Source organism: Tinamus guttatus, unplaced genomic scaffold, assembly GCF_059628265.1.
Source record: "Tinamus guttatus ecotype Peru unplaced genomic scaffold, ASM5962826v1 Tinamus_guttatus_pri_ptg000323l, whole genome shotgun sequence".
Lineage (NCBI taxonomy): Eukaryota > Metazoa > Chordata > Aves > Tinamiformes > Tinamidae > Tinamus > Tinamus guttatus.
This window is the reverse complement of record NW_028288857.1, coordinates 156106-177266: the sequence shown is the minus strand read 5'-3', so window position 1 is coordinate 177266 and position 21161 is coordinate 156106. Positions and strand designations below refer to the sequence as shown.

The 21161-nt window shown below is 50.2% G+C and overlaps 2 protein-coding genes across 2 annotated transcripts; one reads left to right on the top strand and one right to left on the bottom strand.

The window, feature by feature from the left end:
• The first annotated feature begins 106 nt into the window (after positions 1–106).
• Positions 107–8130, top strand: LRRC36 (leucine rich repeat containing 36). Its single transcript, XM_088529117.1, has 9 exons — positions 107–166; positions 866–917; positions 1225–1692; positions 2261–2559; positions 2949–3114; positions 3691–3857; positions 5721–5826; positions 6650–6764; positions 7923–8130. The coding sequence occupies exons 1-9, from the start codon at positions 107–109 to the stop codon at positions 8122–8124; spliced, it is 1635 nt and encodes a 544-aa protein (XP_088385243.1). The 3' UTR covers positions 8125–8130.
• Positions 8131–11537: 3407 nt separating this feature from the next.
• TPPP3 (tubulin polymerization promoting protein family member 3) lies at positions 11538–14208 on the bottom strand. Its single transcript, XM_088529116.1, has 4 exons — positions 14109–14208; positions 13573–13767; positions 12072–12225; positions 11538–11774 (listed from the first exon to the last, which is right to left on the bottom strand). Exons 2-4 carry the CDS (start codon positions 13758–13760, stop codon positions 11586–11588), a joined length of 531 nt encoding a protein of 176 aa, XP_088385242.1. The 5' UTR covers positions 13761–13767; positions 14109–14208; the 3' UTR covers positions 11538–11585.
• Between the last annotated feature and the right edge of the window lie 6953 nt (positions 14209–21161).

Sequence of the window (21161 nt, the reverse complement as noted above, 5' to 3'; positions counted from 1 at the left end):
TTTCTCCAAGACACCTGTAAAAATGTCACTGCTTCCAATAACCACCCTTCTACTGCAGAAACAAGCCCCAGATAACTAACATAAGATATTTTTTCCAGTTTCAGTGATGGAGGCCAGCAGTTCTGCTAAGGAGAGCAAGCAGTGCAGTTTCAAGCAAGGCAAACAGGTAAGAAGGCCCCTTTGGGCTGACACAAGCTAGGTGGGGATGGTGGGACTGCCAGCTCCTAGGTGAGTCTGGTGATACTTTGATTTTTGTCACCTTTTTCCCCATAACAAATAGCCTTTACCAGCAGTTAATTCTGTTCCTGTTGTGCCCAGTGGCACTTCATTTAACTTTGTTATATTTTTTTCCTATTTTGGCTGATGATCATGGAGTTTTGGTCTTTCTTTCCCCATGACCAGATTTTTTTTTCAATCCGATTTCCTAAGTTGCATTAGTGGCGCTAGTGATTTTAAGTTTTCATTTAAGGTTTCCTTCAAGTCTGCTACACTGTGCTCTTATTCAATCAAGACTGCTTTGTGTGCTCTCAAAAGCATTCTGACCACACTTGTGATCTGCATTTTGTCATAGATCCCCAAAATACATTTAACATGCGTTTAAACTTTGCACCAAAAAAAACATTCCTTTCTTCTGCCTTTCGTTATTATGCTTGTGTTTGTAAGTAACTTACTGGTCTTGAAATTACGTATTTAAATTCTTGTGCCTTGTGCTGCTACACATCTGTTTAAACCTCTGTGTAATAAATGGTGTCTAAATATGATCTTTGTCTTCAAGCTTGTAAATACTTCTGTAATATGGGCAGATTAGAGCCCACGCATGAATGTGCAACTCGTGATTTGGTAACATTTCAAATATTTTTTTCAGAAGGAAGAAGTTTCAGAAAGGCAGCTGATGAATGATAGTCAGTTGGAAGCAGGTAACTGCTCTGGACTCATAATGGTGGGAAAATTAATGTTTTCTTTATTGATGTGATTTTTCTACACCAATTCCAGCTTTCTCACAAGCTGTTTAAATGCCTTCGGCAGTCACTTAAGTATTGGTCTTCTTGCCCTGCTGAATCTTAGCATCATTGTGGATGGCAGTATGTGGCACTAGTAATAGTTTTCATTTATTTATCTCACCTAAAGGTGGAAGGAAAACATAAATTGAACTGTGTTGTAAGGGAATGTTTTGCAGGTTTTTAATTTCATCCTCCATACTTCGAGGTTTTGTTTTCTTTCCAGATCAGAAACACCTAACATCACCCTCTCAACTGCGTTCATCCCTGCGCTCCCCAGAGAAAATAAGATCAGGGCTCACCAAAGGAGGGTACCGGGTGGTTTTCTCAGACAGCAAGATTTTAGACTCCTCCTCAGAGAGGGACATAATACAAAAGGCTGGTATTTATGATCTTGGCCAGGAAATGTCTTCTGCAAAGAGATTGAATTTGAATGACACAAATACAATTGATTCATGCAAGCTACCCAGCGACACGAGGCTAAGCAGCTTTGACAACTTTGACCATGTCTCCCTGACCTCAACTCCTCAGCACAAAGACTTTATGAAAAAAATGCAGATCGACAAAATCTGCATGGGCCACAAAGATTACAGCTGGAAGCTAGCTGGAGAAATGAAGACCTCCAGTGGAGGTGCATCAACACTGCACACCGAGGCAGGAAACACCAGCACAAGTCCCTTCAAAATGAGCTCAGGTAAAAAAGCATAAGGACTCTTCTAAACAGAAAATACACCACTGTATAGTGTACTTGCTCTCTGATATGGACATGAGTCCAATTTGTAGAGCAGACTATCCCTAAATAGCCAGATTACAAGAAGTCGGTGCCTGCAAAGGGATGTATCCTGCATGTTGCCTAAAATTGAGTGTCTGTGTTAAACTAAGCTGTCTTTTAACACTTAATATTTTTAATAGAGGTTTGCAGTTTACCTAGGAAGTCAGTGTACCTGTTCTCTTCTGAACTCTGCCTCAGTGGCTGCCCTTGCACCTGATGATCTTCAATGTCTTTCCCAGCAACAGGCAGCCAAACACAGATGCCTGAAGGTGTTTGAGTGACTAATTAATCTTAAAATTAACAGGACACTGGTGCTTAAATGGAATTAATCCCCTGTATAGCTTTGAAGACTTGTGCCTCAGTGTTACTGTCCTCTGTCAAGGCGCTTTTCATTCAAACCACTTTGCTGCTGCATCAGTCATTTCAGAGAGGAGACAAGGATAAAAATTTGGAGAAAATTGATCTACTTTGCTTTTTTTCTTCCCCACAGATCTGCACAGCAGCACATATCCATACCATAATTGTGCTCTACTAGACAACCATTTTTCTGCTTCATCTGTAAGCTTCAATGATACAACATCGAAGCTTCACTCGTTGACAGCCGGCGTGTTACCGGAGAACTCACAGCCTGTAGCAACAAAACCAACAATGTTACCCATGATGCCTGGGAAGGTCAAAGAAGCTGCAGCCAGTAGGTTCTCAAGCTCTTCTAGAGAGGAATACAAGCAAAATGAGAGCCTGCATTCACTGATGTCTCCTAAACATTGCTTCAAAGACTCACATAAGGAGGCAAGTGTCGTATTTTTGTCATATTTGCTCTTCAGAAATGCTTATGTGAAAAATGGGGTGTTAACGTAACATCTCTTAGTCAAACAGGCTCTGTAAAGAATAATACAAAACAGCTTATGTCTTTTAAAAAGCAATAACTGCAGACAGACAGGTCTCAGGAAATTGGCTACACAAATGGGTCTGAAAGAGAGCAAGAGGTAAATCTAGGGACACAAGTGAAATTGCTGATAAAACACTGTAGAAAATGCCAAGTGCCTGATTTCTTTGTGTCCTATTGGAAAAATGCAAGTATAAACACCTGATAGATGCATCCAGCTAAGACAGGAGATGCTTGCAGATGTACTACACGCACTAATTAAAAGTAAGCAGCTTTGACTTTCTCTCATTAGTCTTTTTCCAGTGAGCTGAGTAATGGTCCTGGTATCACGGAAAGTCCCAGTCCCACCAGACCTGAAAAAGCATCCCACGTTACAACTGTTCTACAGCAACTCCTGGAGTTAGTAGATTGTCACTGGGATGGATCTGGATCTCTTCTGTTTAACAAGGATTTTCTTGGTAAGCTTTTCAGGTATATGGAAACACTTTATCTCTCTGTTTTCTTCCAATTCATATTTAAAGGCAGGAATTTATATTTCCATGTGGCTTTTAGACTTTAAGAGCCTTGTTCTGCTCTCTTCAGAGTGATAATAGCTTCCCATTTTGTTCTAGAACATGTCTTATTTCAAAAATCAGTGTACTACTGACAGTATTTTTTTTTCATAGGAAAAGCTAATTTTCAATTATACCCCTTCAGAAGTTATTGGAATTAGATGCTTTAGCATTTTCTGCACAGAACTTCCTGATTTACCTTTCAGAAGTAAATTTAGTTTACAGTCAGATATTTTTTGCAATGTAAAGATCATATTGAAGTTGAACATTTCTATTTGAAACACAAAAGAAAACCCTTGGACTGATTTTCAGTTTTCATAGAAGGTTTGAGATTCCGTTTTTTTCTGTTTAATTTGGAACCAGGAAAAAATCCAAATGGAAAAGCTTCCAGCTTTGCCCTAGTGTCATTTAATGATGAAGAAAATACAGTAATTTTATTTACTGATTTATTTATTTTGTTAAAATCTATTTCCATCTCCACAGTTCCAGCCCAAAACCTACTTTTGCATCTGGTGGCTTGTGCTACTTCACCGCATACTGTTCATCTACCAGCTGGACACAACTCCTCAGCCTTAGCTAGAAATGATTGCAAAGTTCAGAGGACCCAGCTGAAATACACTGAGCAATTTGACAGAACAAATACTGCTACGGTAGGTGGTTTTAGCTGTCTGTCTTTGTCCATGTCTGTGGCTATTCCAGAAGAAGATGGGCAGCATAATGTGAACTTTTTAATAAGGAAAACTTCCTTCTATTAATGAAATTGTGGAAAGATGAATCACCTAATTTAATTACAAGGAGCAATACTGCCTTCAGTGAGGTTTCTGACCCTGTATTTTAAATCAACAGACTGATTCTCCTGGAAGGAATCAAATTAGTGGCTCCTTGAAATATGGGTACTTGGTTATCGGCTGCCTTGAGTCAGGAGCAAGGGAAGGGTTGGGTCCCCAGGAGGTGCTTGTGCGCATTTCAAAGCCTTTGCTTCTTACAGATAGTGGGATCCATGTACACCTCCTTGATAATCCTCTTTCTAATGGCTTTGCCAGTAGCATCCCATGGGGTCCCATCCAAACCTTGTATCTGCTTCCACCATAGTTCAGCTGACAGCCTCTGTGCTGCTTAGCTACCACAGAGAGGAGCTGTTCGGCTAAGGATCATCCTCATCTGGACCACAGGAAAACAAATAGCAAACACGCTCATTTGCTTGGCTCAGCAATCCTGTTTATACTGATTCTGTCTAACGTCTAAGCCTTAAAACATCTGGGTCTGTCAACTGCACAGCCAGACTTCTAGCAACTGGTTTTGCTTGTCATCCTTCTGTTCAGGACTACGTGCCATAGATGCTCAAATTTCTCCATTTCTCAGCTGAAACACATGCTTTTTATCTACAGTTTCATGTTTTAATCTGATTTTATTGCAGCCTGCTGAGAACAGGCTGAGAACAGTCCTGTTCCCCTACCCTGCCTCCAGTTGTGCTGCTACTCCCCTACTCAAGCTGGATTTAGGCATATCTACAGGGTGCATCAAAACAAATCACCTCTTGATTCAGTGGAAGACTGGTCTTTCCTTCTTTTTCCCTTTTTTTTTAAGTGGATCTTACTCTCTCTGGCACACTCAGTGAAGAAGTGAGATGCCTGTGTTCAATGAGATGCCCTTCCTGACAGAAATTCAAAACCTATGTAGTCCACCTGATAAAGAGCTCCAGGGTTATCCAGTTGCAATGCTATTCCACACTGAACTTTTCCTTTTTCTTGCAACTCTGCCCCAGTGGAGCTGGATTTATGAGGGTAGAAAGAGTGAGCCATATGATAGCCAGGCGGGGAGAGTTTTCTTTTGGTTCTGTAACTCACCTTGTAATCTACTGGCTAGGAGCCCAAGAGGAATCAGGACAGCCAGCTATGGGCTTTCCCAAGCCCATAGCATCAACCTGTGGCAATGATGAGAGCTGGAGGCTGCTGCTGTTTTCCCCTCTTCTGCTCTGCAGCCTCATACTCCTTGAGACTAAAATGTGTCATGAACAGAGAGCATTACAGATGCTGTGGGGATATATTCTAAAATCTAAAGCTTAAATCTGTTTCCAATTAGGTCTCAAAAAGAAAAAAATCCATAGAAACATTGCTGTTTAGATTTGTTTTCTGACATCATCTGAACTCTCTGCCAAAATGCCTGAATATCTTTTTGTGTTTTTAATATTACTGTTTGTTTAGGTTACTTTTCATATACCTATGTAGTCATGCTTTGAAAATGTCTTCATTTATTTAGGAGTGTGTTTCAAAGAAATGCTTCAAAGTGATGACAGAAAGGGGTACTTAACTAAACAACCATGTTACACCCATTTTTATTTATCACTTACTAAGGCAAGATTCCTGGCAACTTACTGGCAAAAGTGTAGGAAATTGTTTCATTTCTCTTAATGAATATCATTTTGTTAATTAGCTTCATTTTGTTTCTGCAACTTCTTTTTTTGTTTTTTTTTTTTTGGTCTCGTCTCATCACTAATGGATTATATGATGGAGCAGCCAGTTAAAGGACTGGAGGACAGCCAAATGTCAGCTTCCAAGTCACAAGACATGGACCAGACTGCTAATCATCACATCCAAAGAAATCAAGCGCCCACATACAGTAGGATCACACTGCTTACTTTTAGTTTATCATGCGAAATATGTGTTGAAAATATTTTTCTTTTCTCCTTGCAGGTACACATGTTGTTATTAGAGTTGTGAATGGTTGGGAGTGTCTTTGGGGTCTTTTCCTTCACAGCTGTACAAGCTGCTCTCTTAGAAATGGAAGTATTCATTCATAGCTACATGGGCTGTAGTAAATCAGGTTAATGGTGACTTTATAAATCTCACAGTCACTGGCACCAATCAACAGGCTAACATTATTCCAGGATCCAGCTTTGCCATCTGTGACTCTTATAAGAGGTGTGATTCATTGTGCAACAAGAACAAGACTACTGTAATGCAAGGATGAGGGAATCCATCTGAGCTGTGACATTGTAGTGGATGCTTTGACTGACTGCCAAAGAACCAACACATTAATTCCTACAAACCGGAATACTTATCCGGTGTTTTCTGTCTGTACCTAGCCTTCAGACAGATGAGCTGACAGTAGTGCAAAAGTTAATCTCCATTTGCCCAACACTTCAGTGTCCCCTATAGATGGTAAGAGGCGCTACGGAATCTGAAATAGTCACACAGGTTTCATGGCCAAATAGGTATGAGCCTCTGCTCTGACCTGGCCAAAGCAGAGACCATATAAATCAGTGCCCTGGATCCTGCTTCTGTCTCAGGCATGTGGTTCTAAGTTGCAGGATGTGTGTTAGTGAGTTGTTTTATTATCAGGATGTCAGACTTTTTATTATCAAGATTTTGTTTTAATTACAAACTCATTTACATGTTTTTTTTTTCTGATTTTGTGCTACCCATCTCCTTGTTTCCTTCAGATGACTTGCTCTGGAAAAATGAGCAGCTGAGTTTCCAGGTAGAATTTCTAAAGATGGAATTAAAACAGCTTAACAGACTTCAGGAGACTGTGGCTCTTCTACAGGACAGCCAGAGGTATGGTACACAGCTTGCCATTATGTTTATTGCAGTACTCACTGCCTTGGTACAAAAATCGGTGAATTCAAAGCTCTGGCACATGAGCTGGTCCATAGCGAGTGCCTGAGTAGCCTCTTCTCAGCTGCCTCTATCAAAGGAAGTGGGAAGATACCACTGACCTGCAGGAGGAATTGGCTTCTGGAAGTATGTGTTGCAGGGAACAGGTACATGGATAAATATTTATAAAACTGTGTTGAATTTTGCAAATGCCTTCTAAGGGAAACACTGAAGTCCTCCACTGCCCTGTATTTTGCACCTCCTCCTCTGTTCTGCAACATGAGGTTAGTGGTGGGTTAGCTGCTGGTTTGCAGCAACCCCAGTCTCTCCCTGAGCCACCTCTGCAAGCCCAGGGTAGGCAGTGTCCTATTCAGCTCAGCTTAACCTCTGCTTATGAAATATTCATGCTCCTGGCTCAGAAAACATGCCTCAGTCCTTAATTAAGTACAAAAGACATTGCCACTAATCATCTCTGAGAGAGCTAAATGGCACACAGATTGCATGGCTGACAAGTCTCATGATGAACCCTTGGAGTGTTGCTCCAAGGAGGGCAAAATGATAATACGGTTTTGTTTTTATTATTAAAGCTGCACTATACAAACCGTGAACAAAGAGACAAACAATTATGGTTAAGTGTTTCAGGGCAAATAATAAATGATTGTTATCAAGCACTGCAAGGTTCATACAGCTGGAACTACTACAAATTTTTCAGCCCAGATATTAAAATGCCAATTTGATGAGTGAGTCTGATGAAACTCTAATTCTTTTAAAAGGTATCTCAGGTCAAAATCAGAGACAGGAGAATGCCTTTTGCAATCACAGTACGCCCTTGGTTTGCTTGCAGGTGTCTTAACACATACTGTTAGTCTCTAGAGCACCTTTTGAATGGTTACCATCAGATAACTATACCAATGTAAGCCAGTTATCTATGAAATCTTACAGTGAAGCACAGCTGTAGTTGACTTGAAATACAGAACTATAAATACAATTTTGACTTTTGAAGTGTGAATTTGAATAAATGGAAGTCAGTATATTAGGTTTGTAAACATCTTTCTAGGCTCACTCTGCTGTAGGCATAGCCACCACTTCCATCCTTTTTTTCTGCAACTATCTGCCCAGGTCTTTGCTGTCTACAAACAACTTCCTGATGCAACAGTTGAATAAAGAGAACAGTCCTGCTGTTCACAAAACACCTTTTCCTTCTGAAAGATGCACCGCTCGTGGGAGATCACCTCCTCTGGAAAGAACTGCTCCAGTACCCTCAGCGTACAGCTCTGGTCAGTACCGCAGTACAGAGCAGTTATGCAACTGTCCTCTCTAAAGGGAACCAAACAGACTTTAAGAATGGATTATGTTCAATTTTGTATTGACTGAAATGTCATGTGTGCATTTAAAGATGCTGAATCTAATATTTGCTTTTACTAAGTTCTTATTTTCCTGCTTCTGCTTTCCTCCAAAGCCCTAAAGACATCCGAGTACTAGTGTTCTTGCATTTCTGTCACATTTATTTTATTAACAGAAATACGGGGATGAGCGTTGTATAATAAAATTCTCTCTGAAACCATGCCATGCTGGGAAGATGGTAATTCAGCTGATTTAATTCCCTCTAAATTTGAATTGAATCAATACCCCAGCATGGAGCTGCCAATATGTAACCAGAGGTGAAATATTGTAAGCCCTATGGTGAGAGCAGCAGCTCATGGCACTGACTGTGAGTATTTGAAGTTCTAGTCCCAGATTTCCATTTTTACTCCTGAGAAAGTGGTTGATCCACCAGGTCCTGGGCTGCTCTCTGAATCTTGCTGAACGCACTTTGCTCTCTAGTGACTGCATTGGCCATCAGTCTTACAGTGAAAGAGAAAAGGACAGAAGAAGGAATTCAATTACAGTGAGATGAGGAAGCTGTGGGCTTGGCTCAAGGCCAGGGATCTGCATGGAAGCAGGGCAATTCAGAGTAGAAGGGATGCTCATTATGGAAGTGAATCCTGCCCTGTTGTGCCACCATCTGCAGCTCACATTTATGCTCGTGTGTGTGCCGTTCTTTCACTGCGTTCCTCTCCAAGCAGTGAGCAGGAGAGGAACAAAAGAGCAGGACATTTGCACCAGCAATGTCCATCCATTCTTCCTTGTGCTCCTGGGCAGGACAGAAAGGGTAAGTCCTCTATGACTTACGTGCTTGAAAAATTACCCCCAGGACTATTCACTCCTCCAGCTTCCCAGGGGTAGAATCAGAGCTGTTGGGCCTATAGGTGCATGCAAACTTAGAGCCAGGCAGATATCTCTTTCCTGGTCTTGATGTTCTGGTATCAAAAACACATCAAATCTCAGTGCCAGTTTGTGAACTTCTAGGTCATTCAGCTAACAAAGCCCTTCTGCCCTTTGTGGAGATTTTGTAGCAAAATAAACCTGTGCTTTTCTGTCTTTGCCAGGAGCCCCATGTGCCCAAGCTTGTACTTAGGTATTCCCGCTGGCGGGAAGGCCCGGAGCATCCCTGCTCCCAGCATGCTGGGAGAGGCCGGGGGCAAGGGCTGCTGCCCAGCATATGTGGTCTCCAACGCTGTTGTGAGGCACAGGAGAGGTGGTGAGAGCCTGCAGGAGCTGCAGGAGGAGCAGGGCAGCCACAGCAGGGCCCAGAGCGCTCCTGCCTGGCCCCCTGTCGCAATCCAGCAGCTCCAGGTCTTTTTGGCGAGGGCAGGAAGTGCAAGAAGAGCTTTGGCATCTGAGCTGTGCCTTGCTCTGCTGCAGCAGCACTGCCCCAGTCCCCCAAGGGCTCCAGCAGCACCTGCAATTGCCTTTCACTGTGTACCCAGGGCTGTCCTGACGCGGGCATCCCCCTTCCACATCACCTAAGGCCCAGAGGGGAGCCCTAGGGTTGGTCTGAGGCGCCCTTGCATGCCCTGACGCGCTCGTCCCTTCACCAGACATTGCTGCCTGTTCAAGTGCTCCGCCTCTGTGCGTGAGGACAGCAGGGCAGGATGGCACTTGCACTAATGACTAGGGAATGTGATGCTGCCTTGCCCTGGGAATTCTGCATCTCACAGCTGTATGGGGGCACTGGAGGTAGCAGGGAGTTAAGCCCCCAAGCACTGATTTTTTTAGAGAAGGAACAGTGTAAGCTGCAGTCTGGGCTGCAGAGGGGCATTTCAGAGAATCACTGAATGGTTGAGGTTGGAAGGGACCTCTGGAGATCATCTCCCTGCCCCACCAGACATGAGCACTCTGGCTTGCTCAGAGAGGATAACCCTCTACGCCAGGTGCTCTTTCCTAGCCTAGTTTGTGAGCTGGGGTTAAAACTGGAATAAAACAACTGTTTGGGTGGTCTGTTTTTTAAAAAGCAGGTGCAGGAGCTGCATGGCAAGGAGCTGGCAGGGGACCATGCAGTGAGTGAGTCCCAAGAGAGAAAGACATGTGTGTCCCGGGCACATCCCCTGCAGCTTGGGCCGATCACAGACGCTGTTCATTTGGCTCCTGTGCTGAGACACCTGCAAAATAACTTGAGCTGGGAACCTAGCCCCTAACAGGAGGGGACACAGAGCCAGATACCCAGCAGGGCTCTAGTTCAGAGCCCCCGCGGCCCAGCCCAGCCACCCCAGCAACATGTTCTTCCCGCTGCTCTGGCTCTTTGCCTGCACAGCGCGGCCACAGCGAGCGCCCAGCGCTCTGCCACAGCAGCCGTGCCCCTCAGCACCGCGGCCACCTCGCCCACGATGCCGTGAGCTGCTGGTGGCAGCAAGCCCTGGCTCTGAGCAGGACCCGGTCCCGGGGCCCGTTACCAGGAACTCGTGTGTTTGGTTGCAAACAGAGCAGCAGCCGGAGCCAGGCGCTCACTGTTTGTGTCCTCCTGGTTGCTCAGGCAACTCGGGGACGGCCAAGAGCTCACCAGAGCCATGAGCCATCGCAATGGAGCTCCATGGCACTGCTGGCTCGGGCAGCACTGCCAGCCAAGCCTCCCCACACTGCTTGTGCCCACCACACAACCAGACCAACGGTGTCAGTACTAGCCGGGCTTTATTGCAGAGCCAGGTTACAGCACGGGGCTGCACAGTCCTTTGGCACAAGCTTCTCAAAGGCAGCAGGAAGCCTCGCAAGGGCTCGGGAGGCCTGTGGCAGCAGCAGAGGAACACGAAGCGCGGCACAGGCCGGCTCTCCCGGGGTGTGTGTTGGGCTCCCCGCATGTTCCCCAGCAGAGCATGTCCTGGAAGGGCCCTCTGGCACCAGCACTGACCATACCGTGCGCCTGGTGCTAATGCAAGCAGGAGAGCACAGCAAAGCCCGGCAGCAAGGGGACAGTGCGAGCAGGCAACAGTGGAGAAGAGAAGGCCATGGTGTCAGTATGGACAGGAACGCCCATCCCTGGAGGTCTGTAGGTAGGAAAGGCAGCAATCACCAGCCGGACTGGCAGGGAGAGCGCCCTGAGGGCCAGGGCTGAGGTAGGGAAGGCTTCGGTGCCAGCAGGGCACAGGAAGCCCCAAGGAGTGTTGTTAGTATAGCGGGAGCTGCCCCAATGGAGGGCAGGAGGGGAGAGGGCCCGTTAGTACCAACAGGAGGGACACGGCTCACAATACAGCACGGATACACGTAGTTGTCAGGGCAGAGCGCACGGCCCGGCGACCTTCTAATCACATCAGCGCTGGGCGACCAGTAGCCCAGCAGCCTGGGGCCCAGCCCAGCACTGCCCCCAGGGCCCTCGAGCACAAGGGCATGTTGCAAGGCTGACATGACTGCAGCCCCGAAGGCCTGGTGTGCAGGGCCGGGGCGGGTGGGTGCCATGGGCAGCCATCCCTACTTCTTCACTTTGGCATCATAGGTGCCTGCGTTCTTGTAGGCACTGACGTAGCCACTGGTGTCCACGATGTTCTCTCGGCCACTCTTGCCTTTGCCCTTGCCGCTCTCGTCGAAGCGCTCCTTGTGGGAGCCCGTGTACTTGGAGGTGTCCGTCAGTCTCTCCACGGCTCCCACGTTCTTGGCTTTCTGCAGCAGCAAGATGAGCCAAGGGAGTCAAACAATGTGGATTCCCCTGGCCCCCATTCCCTCCTCCTTTGCCCCATGCAAGTCCAAGACCCACTGGGGATCCCATCATCCCCCTGGTACCCACTGGACCTGTGTAATCCCCTTCTCCAGTCCCCTCTTCGTGGGAGGAGGAGTCTGGGACAGATGCCCAAGTTCTACCCAGGACCAGGGGTCTCCCCAGCACAGCGTTGGCGTGCCAGATACAGCCCCATTCTCCCCTCACAACCAATCCAGGGACCAAGGCGCTCTGGCACTCACAGTGACGCCTACGTTGACTGGCTCCTTCCCTGCCACCAGCTGGCAGATAGCTTCATACGCCTCCTCTTTGCTTTTGTCCTTAAATCTCTTTGGTGCCAGCTCCTCCAGCGCCTTCTTGAACTCCTCGTAGTTGATGACACGGGCGGTCTTCCCTCTGCAAGCACAGGGGCCAGGCCCTGAGCTCCCGCAAGCTCCTCCTCAGGCTGCACCTCTGCAGCCTCCAAGGAGGTCCCGGCTTTTCCTTCCCCCAGCAGAGCATTTTGAGGCCCCTCACCCACCCCTGAAAGGGAGCTATCTCCAGGGCACTCTTGGCAGGAGTCAGGCCCGGGACAGCAGACGCTGGGCTTCAGCAGTGGATCAGCCATATGGTGTCCAAATCCCTGGGGTCAAAACCTCAGCACTCGAAGGAAGTGCCCTGGGGCCTGTGTGCTGGGAAGAGGGAGGGCTCCTCTCTTGCAACTCGCTCTCTTAAATACTGCATCAGCTGAAGTCATCCTGGTGTTGAGGCCCTCTTAGCTGAGCCAGAGAAGAGGAGGACACTTGAGCACATGATGCAGAAGCAATGACGGGTGGAGAACCAGCTGCCTCCACTGGGATCCCTCTCCAGGGCCCCCACCTTGAGCTGTGGCACTGATCAGGTTACTGCTCTGAGAGGCACCTGAAGAGTTGGATCCCTTCCTTGTAGCAGAGCTTTTAGCCACAACTGCTCCAGCTGCCATGTCCCTCTCTGTGGCTCATGTGGACATCACCTTCCCAGCACAGCTGGCCCCAGCTGGGAGGTCCAAGTGATCCATGGAGCAGCATCAGGTGTCCATGAGACCCAGAAAGCAGCCCCAAGCACCCTTCCTGCTCTGGGACCATACAGGGAGGTGAAGAGGGAAGGAGCAGAACTCCTCACCCAGTACAGGTGTGGGCTGCTAGGAGCCAAGGACAGGCTGTGCCCCATCCATAAGGGCCACAGGGGCTGCAAGGCCACTGAGCAGCAACCTGACTAGGATGAGCTCTACCTGGAGACATAAGCTGGGAAAAGGCAAGAGCTGGTGGGCAACAGGCCCAGCTAGATGGAGAAAGCGGGAATGACTCGGCCAACGCCTAGTGCACTGCAGGCTGCGGCAGCAACTGCAGCGGCGCAGATGGGCTGGGCTCCTGCAGCCATCACATGGGAGATCCCTGAGCTCCCTCCTCCTGCAGGCTATTCTCATTAGATGGAAACACAAAGGCACAAGAGAGCCAGCCAAGCCCACCATGATGCCTGGGAGCTGAAGCAGGGATACAGCCACAGCACTAAAGCCTGAGCCTCCTGCCCTCCAAGGCTTGAGTTCATTCATTATGGTGTTTTTACAGCAGGGCATCACAGGGAGGCACTCAGTCCTCCAGCTTCCCATGCTGGAGACAATACAGGAGAGACCAACCCAGGCCCACACCTGTGGGTGTCCCCCCCTACCGCAGCACCATGATGGCCTCCCACCACACAGCAGCCCTGAAAAGCAAAGTCACTTACTTCACCTTGGAGAAGACAATATCCACGTCCGTGCTGGTGACGCTTTTGCCGTCAGTCACTTTGCAGTCTTTGCACAGCTTAGCCCAGTTCTTCCCATTCATTTCTTGCCCCGTGGCCTTGGTGTCGCCATAGATGGCAAACTTGCGGAAACTCTCCTCCAGCGATGCCACCTCCGTGCTCCCAGCCATGGCGCTGCTGCAGGTGGGGGGCACAGAGGGGCCCGGTCACCACCCACACGCCCTGCTCAGCCCATGTGCACTGAGATAGGTGGGAGGAGGGATATGGCCCTGTGCAACCCCAGGGCCATGCGCCGAGGTGCCCTGTAGGGCACGGAGCAGGGGACAGCCAGAGGCTGAGGGGTGGTGGCGACTCCCCAGAGGCAGCTCGCTGCGGCAAGGACGCGCTGCGGCCCCCCTCCTCCTCGTCCTCAGCGAGCTGCCCCCGGCACCCCTCCCTCGGCCCGGCTCCCCCGTCACGCGGTGCCCCCCGCTGCCCCGCCGGGCCCCGCTGTCCCCGGGCGCCGCCGCCGCTCTCACCTCCGGGCGCCGCGCTCTGAAGCGCGAGGCGCGGCGGGCGCCGCCTGTTTATGGCGGCTCCATGGCGACGGGCGGCGCCGGGGCGGGGACGGAGCCCGCGGCCCGCCCGCCACGGACCCGGCCCGGCCCGGCCCGGCCCTGCCCCTGCCCGGCCCGGCGATGCCTCAGGGCCGGCGGCGGCTCATTACGGGGCTCCTCCGTCACCCCTCGCAGAGCCTCCTGCCACACTTTGTGTCACCCTCCTGTCACCCCTTTTGTCACCCCTCCTCCACTATCCCCCTCTTGCCATCTCTTCCTCCTGTTACCTCCCTCCTATCACCTGCTTTTGCCACCTACTTCTGTCACCCCCCACCCACCACCCCCCTTCTGCCACCTCCCGTCCTCTCAACCCATCCTCCTGTCACCCCCCATCAGCCCCTCTTCCCGCCATCCCCTGTCACCCCTCCTGTCTCCTTGTTACCCTTCCTGCTATCCCCTCCTCTTGCCACCCCCCTCTTCTGCCATCCCCTTCCTGCCACTTTTCCTGTCACCCCTTCTGCCATCCCTTCCTCCTGTCACCCTTCTCCTGCCACTCAATCCATCACCTGGTGCACCAATGGCTGGTACCTGCTTCCCTGGAGAGGAGGGAGCTGTGGCATGACACTTCCTCCTGGCCTCACCTGAGCTCCAGGACTGCATATTGCAGGCACTAGGTTTATGCCAAAGCTGGTGGCACAGAACTGGCTCTTCACGAAGAGCACGGTAACACTTCAAGAGTAGAGATCGCCCAATGTGGTGTGTCCAAACTCTTCAGCCAGCCTTCCGGATGGCAGCTTGCAAAGAGGGGCGAAGGAGGCTGTGGAGGACAAATGCGTATTGCAAGATGAGGCAGAAAAAAACTATCCTGAAGTCAATTAGAGACAATATTCTCCAAGCAGTTTTTTACCACCCTTAGCGAAACCTAATCAGAAGGGCTGGCTAGGGCCATCCTGGTCAGAGGTATTTGGAAGCCCCAGCTGTGCTGCAGTGAGACCCCCGTGAAACTGCAGAGGAACCAGTGCAAGTGCAGCATAAACCAGCGCAGAGCAAATGCAGAGACACTGGCACAGCACACAGGGCAGGGCTGGGGACATCCAGCTACTTTGCTGCATGCCATGGTCCAGCCCTGGAGAAGCGGTTAATGAACCTCATGGAGCTCAAGCAAGGCATATACAGCTGTCATCCCCTGGGAGGGAGCAGCCATCTCCATGACTCCTAGTTATTGTGCAGGGCTGCTCTCAGCCCTGGCTGCCCGAGAGGACAACGGGGCAAACGCTTCCCTAGGAATATCCCACTCTTCCCAAAGGCAGGTTTCAGAGGGCCATCAGTGGGGATCCGAGGCTGTGATGACAGTAGGTGGGTGCAGAGGATCTGCATTTCACTACCTTCCAGCTTTGAAGAAGTTGCTTCTGCTGACGCCACAACTGCACAGGGCAGCAAGGTCCTGCAACAACTCCTGCTAGGCAGCCGCTCCTGCCAGGATTGCCTGGGGGCTCCTTTTTGAGTTGGTTAGCGCCCTCAATATCTCCCTTGGGCTCAGATTCTTTTGGGCTCAGATGCTTTTTCTGCTCACTCTCAGAGTCAGGACCTCAGTTTGATTTCTGTCCCGTCACTTTTCCAAGCCCTGATTTCTACATGTCTCCTATCCCAGAACGCAACGTCTTCCAGCCAAGTACACAACATACCCAACACAGTCAAAACCAGGAAAGCTCTGTCCTCTGGGACATTGTGGGAAGGGGCATGTGACAGAGAATGCACACCAAGGATGAGAACAAGGAGGTGAACCAGAGCAACAGCACAGAGCATCTCATGATGTGGTGGAAATCTCTGACTTAGCAAGTACAGGACATGAAGCTATGAGCCCTGGGAATGAGAGGACTAGTGTTCGTGCAGTCTCCAGTCACCAGCAGAGTGGCAGAGTGCTTCTATACCATGGTGCCTTCTTGACCACCCAAGCATCATAGGAGTCAGTGTCTCTGGTTTCTTGCAGGATGGTGGAGGAAAATTGCTTTCTCTAAGCAAGTGGCAGGAGAAAGGTAGAAGATTCATGTTCACTCAGTGCTGTGGACACAGGGAAGCCCTCTGTGCATAGGTCATCTGTAAGTTCTCGGGGTCTGCGAGCCTTTGGAGTGGTGGGAGCTCACCGCGCACGGCAGACCACAGCACGAGTGCAGGCAATGCTGGCCGGAGCAGCAGGAAAGCAGGAGCTCTGGTAGGACTCCCAGCAGCGGGCAGCACATTAGCCATCTTCATGCAGCTGGTGGCTACGTGGCCGGGCACAGCAACAGCTCTCCTGCAGACCCTTGCACCACCACCTCTGCGGCAGTCCTTGGGCGCTGCAAAGCCTAAGGAGCGTCGAGGCCGCACAGCTGGAGTGTCCCAGCGAGGGCTCTGCAGGAAAGGGGCACCAGGCCAGGGCTGGCAGGGCGCCTCGCCCTCCCGCGGGGCTGGGTTGAGCAGGTCAGGTTTCGGTTTCTATGGGCCTGGGTTTGTTGTGCATTTGTTGTCACCGCGACAGCCCTGCTGGGACGGGAGCCTGCCCAACTGGCTGCAGCAGCAGGGCCCTTGGCTGGCTCCGGCTGCTCCTCCTGCAGCCCGGAAAAGGGAGCCCGGAAGGAGGCTGTGCCTTGGTCCGGAGCCCCTGGCCTAGGCAGGAGCCAGGGAGGATGTTACACAGGTCCTTTGGCATGGGTAGGGGAGGAGTGTGGACATGGCTCCATGAGAAGGTCCCCTGGGACCTCTCCCTTTCTGTGATTTCCAGAAAAGGTCAGGATGTTTCTAGGCTGTCTGTTGCCCCAGAAACCTATTTAAAGAGCTATTTAACTCCTGTTTCTCTTTGGGACACACTGAGCCAAAGCAGCTGTGAACACTAGGCTTGTCAGTGCTAGCACCATGCCAGGATTAGGGTCACCTGCGTTTCCATCTTCACCCATGGTTCTGAAGCGCTGCAGCAGCTCCTTTGGGCATGCAGGGGACTGGGGAACCGCAAGGCAGGAGTCACCTCATCCCTCACCCTCCATCCTCTTTGCCCTGCCTCCCATGGGATGGGCCGCCACACTTGGCAGGGTCATCGCGTTTCCTCAGGGAGTCGCTGGCCCCTCTGCGGCTGGGGCGGCGTGAGGTTATACGGGAACACAGCGTCTATAGCGTGAGTTGCTAAAACAGAGGGCCGTGTTTCGGCACTTGTGCAATGTGTACACGGGTAACCCCGGCAACAGCGGGGCCGGCAGGCAGCAGCGTGGCTTGGCGGGGTCTGCGGAGCGGTGGGAGCTTCGCTGCGCGCAGCCCCGGTGCCTGCAGGTGCTGGAGCCAGAGGTGTGCGGAGCCACCGGGCTCCGTCGCTCGAGCTCGGTGCCCTGGCAAAGCTCAGGAGGGTGCTTGACAAAAAGGACACGGTCAATGCAGCGATCACAGGCATTTCCCATGGGAAGGGCACTCGGATTAAGCCATGCCCGGAGATGAAACCAAGCAGGAATTGCGTTCCCGGCATAGGCTGGCACTACAGAAAGGAAGGCTCTGCAAGGCCTGGCAGAGCAGTTGGCATGAGGACAGAGACTGTGACTTACAGACGAGCGTTGGAGAGGACTTCAGAAAGCTATCACTGCCCTGAGTGTTGTTTGTTCCTGAGAAAGAACCACCTTATCTCCTGGTGGGAGCAGCCAGTCAAGGCACTGCCTTCTGCTGATGGAAGAGTCCATATTCTGGCTGCAGATCCTGCCCTGCCCTTCCGGCTTTTTGTAGCGCTGGTGAAGGTGCTCAGAGGTGCCAAGCCTCGAAATCCTGCAGAGCTTGAGAGGGGTGAAGATGGGAGGACATGAAGGCACCAGGAAGTCTGCTGTCATCCCAGCCAGCTCTCTGCTGCTGTTGTGCTGTAGCTGCCTGCGGTGGGAAATGTCCCGGGCTCAGAGGGGCACCACGCACAGCACCAGAGTTGAGGTTCTAGGCACACAGGGATACTGCCAGGTATCTCGCAGCATGAAGGAGCCCTCATGGCTGAGATGTTGAATGGCATTTGTGAAGGTTCATCCTTTTGGCGACCTGGTTTGACGCAGAGAGCAGTTCTCCCAGGAGCCCAGGTCCACCCCAAATCTGACCATTTCACTCATGTCTTCCCCAGAATCGATATAGTGCAGAAAGCTAGGAGGGAGGTTTCATGTCACAGCTGAAGGATGTCCTCACTTCCCAGCAAAAGTCCTACGTCATGGACCCCCACGGCTCTCTGGGCATCTCCGTGGCTTCCAACGAAATGCATGGGCTACCTCTCCTTGCAGAGAAGTCTGCAGCACCTGTACAGGCCAGCAGCATGTGGGGCTCTGCAGTGGCTGTTGGTGGCTCTGGGGTAAGGGATCCTTCTCGGGTTGGGTGTGTCTGTGCATGGCAGGAGAAGCTGGGGCTTAAGGTGCATTCTCAATCTGAGAGACTCCTCTTGGTAGCGGAGTACAAGGCAGAAAGAGGAAGGAAACTAAATGGTGAACCTGAGGGTCCTGCTAGTAAGGCAGGACATCTGCTCCCTTTCCTACTGCACTCAAAAGCTGCCACCTTGAGACATCCCAGACCTTTCTCTAAGCATCCAAGGGACTTCCTCAGTCCAGGATCCCACTTCCACTTGCCCCCAAAGAACACAGCGACCTTCCTGCAGCATGATGTGCATCCCGACTATCCTCCCTGCGGTTCTTGCCCTTCTGTGGCTCAGAAGCCCACCTGAAGTTACACCTCTGGCAAGGTCACTGACTCCCTGCTCTTCAGGAAGGCCCCCTTGTAGACTTGCCCCCAACCCCCTAGGAGCCATCACCTGAGCAACCAAAGTCCTGCAAAAAAAAAAAAAAAAAAAAAAAAGAGGAAACTATTTAGCAAAGGGTATAGAAAATTTTATTGTGGACAGAGCTAATAAAGAGCTCCATACATGACTTTGGGGAAGCTTCCACATGGACAAAGGATAAGAAAACATATGATGTCTGCTCAGGGACAGCTGGAGAGAAATTACCAATGCTTTCTGCTTGGAGGGCCTGCCGGCCTTCAAACACTTGAGCCCAGCATTAGTGTGGGCTAATGGACGATGGCAGACATGAGGAGAAACAATAGGAATCGTGTTGTCTAACTGGGATCTGGAAGTGAAAAGATGTCGTGGTGCCTGTTGATAAGTAGTGCAACACATGCTGATCCCCAGGCATTACTTCCCAACACCCCAGTGCTGCCAGCACGTGCGGCTGGCTGTGGTAGCAGGGCAAGCTGCCATCTGAGTGTGACCTGCGTCAGCCCCTCCTGGAAATTCAAAACATGATGACTTTGATGGCTACAGGAGATTTCATTTTTGCTGACTGATGGCTCATATAGTTTTATGAAAAATCAAGTCTCCTCATTTCAGCTCCTTCAAGAGTAAAAAGTCAGGCAACACAAAGAATGGCAGGAAACCCCTGTAAAAAAAACTGGGGCCTGTGATCCAATCTATACTGCTTTGCCAGATGGTTCCCAAGGACTTTGCTGGGGAGTGCTTGGCCTGGAGGGCATGTCCATGGGCCACCCAGCTGGCCTTGAGGATACTGAATTATATCTGCACTCAATACCAGAAGACATTCTTGGGTGTCATTTCCACCCCATAAATCCTTCAGGTCCAGAAAAGTCATTCTAACACTGCCTTGTTTGTGCCACACATCATGTGGCTTTCCAAGAAGAAGGAGCAAGCACACGCAGGCAGAGTCTGACCAGGGGCTGAACCTCTACAACACCAGCCCTCCACACTGTTCATTGACCATCCTTGGCTGAAGTTCAGTAAGGCCAGATCCTTCCCCGCAGACTTTACCCTGCCCGCAGGGCAGACGTTTGGAGCTGGCCCAAGTCTGGTCCACAGACCTCTTCTCAGATTCACATTTCACACCTCTCTGCAGGTTACAGCTATGCATCAGTCCAGCCTTCTGACCTCCACCCATCCCAGAGAAGGGGCTCCTCTCAAGGCTCAGGACAGCTCTCAGGACTTTGTCATTCCCCACCCCATAGAGATATTTAGCTGAAAAACCCAGATCTCTAGCTCTTCAGGATACCAAGAGCCTAGGAGAGCAGGGGGCCAGTAATACTGCTCTTGAAGATGGCGTGGCTGCCTCTCTAACTAGAAGGAGCAGAGAGAGTCCAGAGGCAGAGATGGTGTAACCCAACCGTCTATAAGCAAAACTGCTGGATGTTGAGAAACTTCCTTCTGCAGCTCCCTGTTGTACTAATCCTGAGCCTAAGAGAGGAAATGGCACATGGGACCTACAAGCTGGGGTGCCACGCACATGGATACTGCACCACCTGTGCAAGAGGACTCCTTTCCCCTGTTTCAGGTCTGCAAGAACCATGTGTTTCCAGCAGCAGATGCAGCATTTTGCCTTCCCCTTGAAGGCAAGGGCTGCTGGAATTGACCACTACCTGGTCACAGGTTTGTGGTTTTGGCTGTGTGGTAGTGCTGGGGGACTTCCTGAGGGAGCTGACCCAAGTCCTGACATGGTCTTTAGAGCACACAGAGATTTTTCAGCATAAAGCAGATGCCCTTGTGCTGCTCTCTGCTGAAGCATACTCTCCAGAATAAACTCCGCCTTGGTCAAAAGCCCATCCTATGCCAAAATAATACTAGCCAAAATACCATCCTGTTCTCAAAAAAACAGGCAAGTATTTGGGAGCTCCAAGGGAAGCGCAGACCCCTGAGCAGGGCAATGGCTGGGAAATGGGTACATCGGAGATGGGGATCAAGCCTGCATTCTTATGCTGACTGTTCCCAGCAAGCAGTTTTGTCTAGATATCCTGGTCTGCTCTGAACTTTTCCTGGTGGATACTCACAGATTGAGCTGCTCCTAGGAAAGGAGTGGAAAGGCTTAACATGAGTCACTTCACGTTTTGTCTTGTCCTTCCCTACCTGCAAGCATGACAGTATGGAAAAAGGGGTAGACTCAGTCAGTGGTGTCCATGCATCATGGAAAACATGAGTAATTAAGCAGAGCAAGAGTAATTAAGCAGAGCAATTAAAACTTCTTCTGTTTGCTCTTCCCTGATGGTGTATGTAGG